Below are 8916 nucleotides of genomic sequence, written 5' to 3' on the forward strand. Positions count from 1 at the left end.
AGATACATACAACTATGAAACTCTTAATATATTCATATGTCTAACTCCTAAACTTACATGTTGATATGTATAACATTCAATTCTTTAATATTACAAAAAAATTACAATACAACAACAATAATAAGCCTTTATCCCACTAAGTGGGGTCGGCTACATGATTTTATTTTCCATTGCCTCTTGAGTGTATTATTTTCATTTAATTCTAATAGATGAAGATCATTTCTTATACAATATGCTCAAGTCTTTTTAGGTCTACCTCTCCTTTCATTAACATAAGTCGAATGTTAAACATCTACTTTACTTCTAACTTTTTAGAAGTGATATGCCTTTTCATACCTAGGTTTATGACACCATAGTGTTATTAATGTAGTTATCAAACTTTTAGATACCTAAATACATAGGGATTGTGTGGCATGCATGCAAGATTTCTTCTTTTTTTCTTTTTTGGATCGTGGTATTTTTTTTATTCCTTTTTTGATGAACACACTTTCCTCTAAATTTTCTTGTTTGGTGACTTTGTTTAAAACTTTGTTCCTTAGTGTTACCGTTCTCTTTTTTTAACTTGAAATTTCTTTTTGTAGGTCGATCTTTGTTTTGATCAACTTCTCTATAGGCTTACTGAGATTATTTTTTCATATTACAAAAGTCGTGCTGCAAGGTATGTACTTCCAATCAGTTTTTATTAGTTTCTCTATATTTCCTTGCTTGGTTTATGTTAACCACTGCTGCAAACCCTATGCAGTGATTTGCTAGATCAGACATTTCTAGCTTCTTGTAATGATGAGGACAAATATTTTGTGAAACCAATTCTGTTTAATGAAATATTGAAGCTTACGAGAGTGAAGGTATGGAGATGTTATGCCAGTGGGAAGGGCATTTACATACATAGCACACAATTCTTATGTATATACAGCTTACACCTAAGTTTTTATATTTACCCACAGCACACAAATCTTTAATCTCACAACAAAAATAGTACTATTTTCACTTTTTGAAAGTGAAATACACATTTTCATGTGTAGGTTTAAAGCATCAGAGTGCAATGTATGTAAATATGAATGTTTAGGTGTGAGATATGTAAATACGTAAGAGTTGTGTGCTAGGTATGTGAATTTCCCTACTTTTTTTTTCTTGCACATCCACCTTCTGTAAGTTTCCTGTGCATTCTATTACAACAAATTTAATGTTTATTAATAATATTAATGAGAAGTGGAACCTATGCATTATCATTGTTTTTTTTATATTATCATCTTATTAATGTTTATCTTTTTATTGGAGAAAACATAAAATACTCTTCTTTTTAATTACTCCAAATAGAGTGTTCCTGCTTCATTAATGAAGCCAGAATGAGTTGTGATAAAATGAAACAAAATTGCTACAACAAGAAGGTCGTGAGGATTTATGTAACATCATAATTGTTGAAATATTTGCTTATACTCAATTGTGAATTCCTCCTCTACAAATATTAATTATTTGGGATAATTACATACATAGAACTCGAAATTTTACTATTTACAAATGTAGAATCCATATATTTTTTTGAACTATCAAACTGATCAATTTACGTGTGCCATAATAAAATCGTTGAAATTTAATAAAAATGAAAAATATGGGTTAGGGTCTTATTGTGAGCTTTGCTATTTCCATTTGAATTTGAAAAATGAATGAAAGAGGGTGCTAGTTTTGTAAATAGCAAAATTTTAAGTGTTATATATGTAATTGTCCCTTATTTTGAATCACAAGCATCATTGGCCATGTTCTGTTATAATTTCCACATCATCACCCAAGTAATTATGCCATCAGTGTTTTCTGTATATGCATTGTTTTTTCAGCCGGTGATGTGCATTTCTATGTGACCTGAAGTACATATAAAACAAGGCCTTTATCAGCTTGATCATGATGTCAAGTTTATTTATCAATCAATAGATCTATACATGTTTTTAATGGACTGTACCAATGCCCTCACTGTTTAAACTCTTCCAAAGATTATAGGTGGTGATCTTTTATAAGATTGATTTGGGCTACAAAAATTCCAACTCCCCGGACTCTCACATTTTATTTGTTTGTTATTGAGAGAGTTTTTAGGGTCAAATTTTCATAAGACAGATGAAATAGTAGACATGACACTGCCCAGAGATTTCACCTTCATTTTGTGGACTTTTTTTATCTGGGATTCTAGGTTTCCCATAAGTACAAGTCCATATGGTTAATTACCCATTCCAATAACTGGAGAGCACTTTTTTCTTAGGCTAGTCATTTAGAGTTGAATATTTAACATATAGTAGCAGCAAACATACATTTTAAATTGTAAAATTTATCACTCTGAGATTAAGAAGATGGTGGTGGAAATGATAACGAAACCAATCAAGATCCCCTGGTTTGATCATCCTAAGTCGTCGTGGTCCTTAATCAATTTAGTCATAGGAGGTAGTCGAGCTAACTTGACTGAAAGATTCTTGTCAGTAATTATGAGTTGTTTCTTACAAGTAACCTTGTAGATCTTGAGTGAATGTTTGTCTAAGAGGACAAATTTATGTCGATCTTAGCCAGTAGAAAGTTTTGTGTCAATCAGACAGAAACTAATGGTTCACAACTTAAAGGGTAAAAATTTGTTGGGAAACATACAGGCCGCGACCGTAACTATAATGTTATGATGTCTTTTGGTGAAAATTACTCGGTCAGAGGGCTCTGATTGTAATCAAAATTTTGTGGAGTTTTTGGGTTAAATTGTGCGGACAGAGGACTTGAGCCTCGTCCTTATTATCACGAAATTACTTTTAATGTGAATATTAGTGATATACTTGTTATGACATTAGCTCTTTTGTGAGCTAAAGTCAATTAAAGTTTGTCACCCTCAATAAACTGTTGTGGATAGTTAATGTGATTTGTTTTAAGTTTTTAAATAATTAATTATACTCATACGTTTAATTTATAATTTTGAAACTTTATTTTAAAATTGATCCCTTTAGTTGAGATTCATAATTAACACGACCATCATCAAGGATTTGATTGTTTGATTTGAACTCTGTCGACTTTACAACTTGCTTGTAAATGATCGGATTTAACACAGGCATATGATTAAACATGAACCTTATCAACTTAATGATACATACAGAGAATCGAGTTCACATGTATATTTTGAAAGTAGAACCCTCCAGTTGAAACTTAATTTTGAAAGTAGAACTCTCCAGGTGAAATTTTTTATCGGCTTGGCCTTCATTGGAGATTTGAATATTTCATATTTATAAATTTTAATATTTTTAGCATATTAATTATGTCGACCTCAATTCTAACAAGGAGGATCAGACTAGGCAATTTGGACTTACAAATTCTTATATATATCTGTTATTTGGACATTATTGAAACTTACTAAATTCGTTAAAGTATTGGACTAAGTAGGTGGGACTTATAACACTGCTACTAAGATGTGGAGGCCCGATTGATTGATTTTTAAAAGAAATGAGATTAATCAGAATGAAAACTTTATTCAAATCCGAACAACATTCTTAAGCTATTTGTTAAAACATTTAGAATTTTAGCGGAAGCCAATGTGGGTTAGTAATTTCATATACTTGAATAAATTATAGAATTTCACAAGTTTTGAAGGTGTACTATCCTTAAGCCATGAATTTGATATGAAATGTATATCGCAAGATACATGCAAGATTTTGAAATTATGCATAGTTAACTCATTTTTCATAAGCATTTTAAAATATTTATAGCTCGAGAGTATTATACTTATTAGTCATATAAGTCGTAAAGGCTCTCGCACAAATTCCAAAATATTGCATTTAACTTGTGAACTGGTCTTGAAATTTGCATAGCTTGAAATTATTTAGAGCTTGAAATGCTTGCAAGAATATTAGAATTTTGGATTAATTGTTTCATTTTGGGCTTTAAAAGAATCACCTTTTATTTGTTAGCAAATATATTGCGAATTTAGTAATAATAAGGCATTTGAAGTCAAAGTTTAACATTTAAAAATGTCATTTAATATATTCATTCATATTTAAGGCAATTTGCCAGCTTCTAAGCTTAACCCCAATTAAGCTTAGGCTCAATTTATGGTATTTCATTTATATGTCAGTGTGCTTGTCAGTGTGCTAGCCCCTGGGTTGAGCCCCAAGTAGGCTTAACCTCAATTTATGGTGTTTTATATATAAGTCTATTTGCCGACACCTATTTTAGCATATCAAGGTTAACCTCAATTTATGATATTTTATTTTTTAATCGATCTTAGCTCCCAATTATGATATTTCACATTCAAGTCATTTTGCAAGTTAAAGTATTCCACATTTAAGTAATTTGTAAGTCCAAAAGTTTACATTTTAAATTAATTGCAAGTCGAAAAGGTCTACATTATAAAGTTATTTGTAAGTCAAAAAGGCTAATTTTTGAATAATTGCAAATTAAAGTGTCCAAATTATATTTTAAGCCATTTTATAAGTTGCTAAAGTTCAAATCTTAATTTATTTTGCAAGTCCTTGTTCGCCTGAAATTTTGGCATCCTCCTGGCGTGAACCCTCATTAGGAGGCATTAAGAGAATGCCAATGTTAAAAGAGCAAAATATTTATTTAAATCCAAGATCTAAAAAGATATTATAGTTCTTCAATGTATCTGCAAAAATATTTAAAGCTCACACACGTGCTTGCTCGAATAGATATTTAATTTTCTCTAAACGGTACTTAATCCTTAAGGTTGTGCATTTGCATTTCGTAGGAAGGGTACTCGAGTCTCCTATTTTTATAAAAAAATTTCAAACTAGGCTGCAATTTCCCCGAACAGTACTTGTACTCGAGTCTCCTCGAATGGATATTTTGAAAATTACCCTAACACCAATTTTATACCCTTTCAAGTAGAACGGGTGATCTTGACAACAGTGAGATATTGCTGAAGCGATAATGACGAACCAATTAAATAGGTTCAATTGGATCAAGTGTGGGACAAGGAAACATGGCTTCAGGCTTTAGGCTAGGGCAGATCGGCAGAGCAGGTTTCTGCAGCTTAATGAGGCGACGACGTGGAAGTTGTGGCGTTGGCGGAACTAATTGATAAGGCAAAGTAAGGAGGCTAGGGCTTCAGATCAAGAGGATCACTCAGGAGACACAACAGGCGAAGGGGGCAGTTTTGTGTGGAGCTTTCAACTTCAATTTCGTATGTGCTATGAAACAAATGAAGGGACTTCAGCGGTTTTTGGCTGCAACTAAGTTTTACATTAATAGGATTTGTTAAATCTGATAAATTTGGATTTATCAATCCATAATCCCACGAAAGAGGTTGTGATCAATCGCAAAATAAATCCGCCTCATATTGGATTTACGATATTCGGATTTACATCATCTAAATGATGGAACGTTCGAGAAAAACAACAGAACGCAAGAAAATTGTAGTTAACAAAGCGTTGGATTTATTTTTTATTATTATTATTTTTTGTGTTTGGTTGGATTTAAGCTAAATCCTATAAATTGCATGCTACCAAACACCGCCTTCGGCTGTGTTTCTGTGTTATGAACGACGAAGAGGATGAAGGAAAATAGTTGGGTCTTGAGATTCGTGTGTGACGGGGGATGAAGGAGTAGAGGATGGCTGACGAGGGTTTTTGCGAGTGTTTGGAGTAGGAGGAAAATGGTACATGGGGTTATGGAGGTCTCTGAATGGCATGATCCTATTGTCAATTTCCAAATGACTTTAACCGCAACTGTATTCTGTCAAAGGGGCTTTAACTGGAGTGAATTGTGCAGAGGAACGGGTGATGTGGCTAGGGCAAACAAACCTAGCAGCATAAGGAGAAGAATTTGAATGGAGAAAGCAGTGTGCAGCTGGCTCGAGTGTGGAATGAGGCTTCGTGCAAGTGGAAGTACAAGGGACTCGATTTTAGTCTCTGTGAATAGGAGAAGCAAAGTGGATGAAGGAGACGAAAGCCAGATGTGAAAGATGAGGCTTTTTGGTTTTTTTTGAATTCATCTGTATATATTGATATGCGAGAACATGTAGAACGAGAGCAGTTTTTTTCTTAGGGCGGGAGCAAATTAACACTTTTGAAATTAAATTTAATAGTAAGTCTAATTTAACTTACGTAACAGTATTAATAACAGTATTAATAATCTTTTAACTAATAATCTTTTAACTTTTTTTTTTTGTCAACATTTGAGTGAATTGCACTACTACTCTTTATAAAAAAATAATTGTAACCATCAAAGGGTATAAGATATGTTAATTGATTCGAATAGATCTTGTTAAAAAATTTAGATTTTGTTGATTCTAATTGAAATTTTGTATTGTTCGATTATAAATTTTCATAATTATTCGCCCATATTTTTTGCTAGAATATATGACATTAGATTGAGGATGGTTGCATGATCAACGGATGCATGCTCCTTACATCATTCATATACTATTGATCCAATTTAAGAATTTCAGTAGGGAATTATATAAATTTACATTTGATAGGTTCAGTTTCTTACATTTTATTCATACTCTTATTTAATCTGTCTAATAATTGGGTAAATTTTATCTGCACTTTAGTTACTAGGGAGGACCATTGATTTAAGAAGCTTGCTCACTCAAAGGTTGAATAAAATAATCCGAGACAACATTGATTTTCTCTTTGAACGATATGAGAGTCAGGGTTTATGTGCCATTGTGGTGAGCATTCTTACTTCAAAAATCCTTTCATTTAGTTTGCTTTTGGCGTTTAAGTTTATATATTGAATGTTACAGGAATTACAACAGCTTCTTGATGTTCTGAAGCACACACATAACTTGCTGTCAAAAGATCTTGAACTAGACTCCTTCAATCTGATGCTGAATGAAATGCAAGAAAATCTCTCTCTTATTTCTTATTCAAGCCGCCTTGCCTCTCAGGTTTGAATCTTAACAGTTGTTTTTAAGTTTGATTATTTTCTTTTGTAAGATTTACATACATACGACTTAATTCATCAATTCCTATGTATTTGCATACCTAACACTTAAACTTTAATTTTTACATTTATGCCACTTTATCTATGCAATGTTACTTTTGAAAGGTTAAAATACTGGTAGTTTTGATATATAGTATAAATGTAAGAGGTAAATTTTAGGTGTTAGATTTGTAAACTCATAGGTATGTATGTAAATGTCCCTTTTCTTTTTAGCAATGAGAATCAACCATGATAATATTAACCAACCTTCAGTTCAATGTGTAGTTGGTATATGATATTCTAAAACTTTGTCACGACCTCGCCTAGTGCTGATTAATGAACTCTGTCACGAATTGCATTTAAGTATGTAAGAATGATTAAAAATATGTAAATATTAATGATATATTGTGATTAAAACAAATAAGATAATTATTTACATCAATGTTATTGAATTTTTATGTAATCGGAAGCGTATAGAAGACTGATAAATTCTCAGACTTTGAGGAAGGCTAAAATTTTAAGTTCAGCAGAGGTTAGTGTTTTTTTAATCATTCTTTTTAAAATATGTATGAATGATTAAAAATACACTATCCTCTGCTAAACTTAAGATTCTTAGCCATCCTCAAATTCTGAGAATTCATGGCTCTTCTATATCATTCTGGTTATATAAAAATTCAATAACATTAATTTAAATAATTATCTTATTTGTTCCTAAACAATATATCATTAATATTTACCTTATAAGTTGTTCAGATTCATCACCCCCCTAACTCGCACGCTCCTCCAATTTCTCCTTCGAATCTGAGATCACTAATTGTTAGAGTCCTAATTTCAAATAGAATATTCCAATAATATTATTATTAAACATATCCACATATTTTAGCACACATATATGTGTATTCATGTAATAATATATTTAAATAAATTTATTTAAAAACTAATTTACCTTATAAACCCTTATGTACTTCCTTCAACCCCGCACTGCACGAGCTCCCTTCTGAGGTCTTCTTCTGCCCGCCCGCACTGCACGAGCTCCCTTCTGAGGTCTTCTTCTTCTGCCCGCGAGTCCGGCTCCCTCGCACGCACGAAGGTCTCTAGACCTCAACACCTCTTTCCCCTCTTATTCCCTGCATGCGAGCACCGTAAATCGCATCTCCTTCCTCCGGTCTAAACTCGACACAGAATAGCTTGAGCCCCTTTTCTCTTCTTTTTCTCGCACATCGCACACACGAGTATTGGTGAAGCCGCTTGACTAGGGAACGAAGGTTTCCTTCTCCTTCGACTTCCCCTTCTCCTTCTCTCTGGTCTTGACTCGACGCAGAGTACTCAGCTATTAAATGTAATTCGTTGCACAATAATAATATTAAATAAACTTTTTTTTGAAATGAAGAGAATATGATCATAAAAGTTAAATATAATAGTATGTCAAAAATAAATACAGCGGTTAAGTTTCATATAATTTGTTGGACTACACTGCTCAATTTTGTAAATGAGTTTTCTAGTTTTACTTTTATTTTTTATTTTATGCTTAATACTCATGACACAAGGGCTTGGGGTTGAATAGGCTCAACTGGTTCAACAAAGAGGCTGTCAATCCGACATGGAGACTGAACCGGCCAACCCTATTTTCATTCGTTGTTGCTGCCTACTTTCACTATCACTTTCTTAACTCCCTTTTGCTTACATTGCAGTTGTCGTAACCCACTCCTGCTTACATTGCAGTTGTCGTAACCCACTCCCTTACCTGTTGCCACCATCTGTCGTTGTTGCAAACACTCAACCAGCCATCCTACATGTTGTCCAGCAGGTGTTTACCACTTTCATCCTCGCCTTAGGGGATCATTTGGTTTTGGTTGTTTTATTCCTATTTTAAGAATTTTTTTTGTAATCCCCTTTAGTTTTCAACAATAATATTCACGTTTTGTTGTCTTTTGAGTTAACTCTGGTATCAATTGATATTAGAGCTAACCTAACTCTAGTAATCCTGGGGTTTCCTAACCACCTCCTTACCCAACA

The 8916-nt window shown here is 32.9% G+C and overlaps 1 protein-coding gene across 2 annotated transcripts in view; it reads left to right on the forward strand.

The window, feature by feature from the left end:
* Nucleotides 1-8916, forward strand: part of LOC110021161 (protein PIR) — a 253053-nt gene that overhangs the window by 150789 nt on the left and 93348 nt on the right. For both annotated transcript variants that reach the window (XR_002293618.1, XM_020719544.1), the window contains exons 20-23: nt 582-658; nt 743-845; nt 6527-6646; nt 6722-6865. Coding sequence is in view for 1 of the 2 variants with exons in the window: in XM_020719544.1 (XP_020575203.1) it covers nt 582-658; nt 743-845; nt 6527-6646; nt 6722-6865 (444 nt within the window). In the remaining variant the exon portion in view is untranslated. The remainder of the gene's footprint in view (nt 1-581; nt 659-742; nt 846-6526; nt 6647-6721; nt 6866-8916) is intronic.

Source organism: Phalaenopsis equestris, unplaced genomic scaffold, assembly GCF_001263595.1.
Source record: "Phalaenopsis equestris unplaced genomic scaffold, ASM126359v1 Scaffold000123, whole genome shotgun sequence".
Taxonomy (NCBI): domain Eukaryota; kingdom Viridiplantae; phylum Streptophyta; class Magnoliopsida; order Asparagales; family Orchidaceae; genus Phalaenopsis; species Phalaenopsis equestris.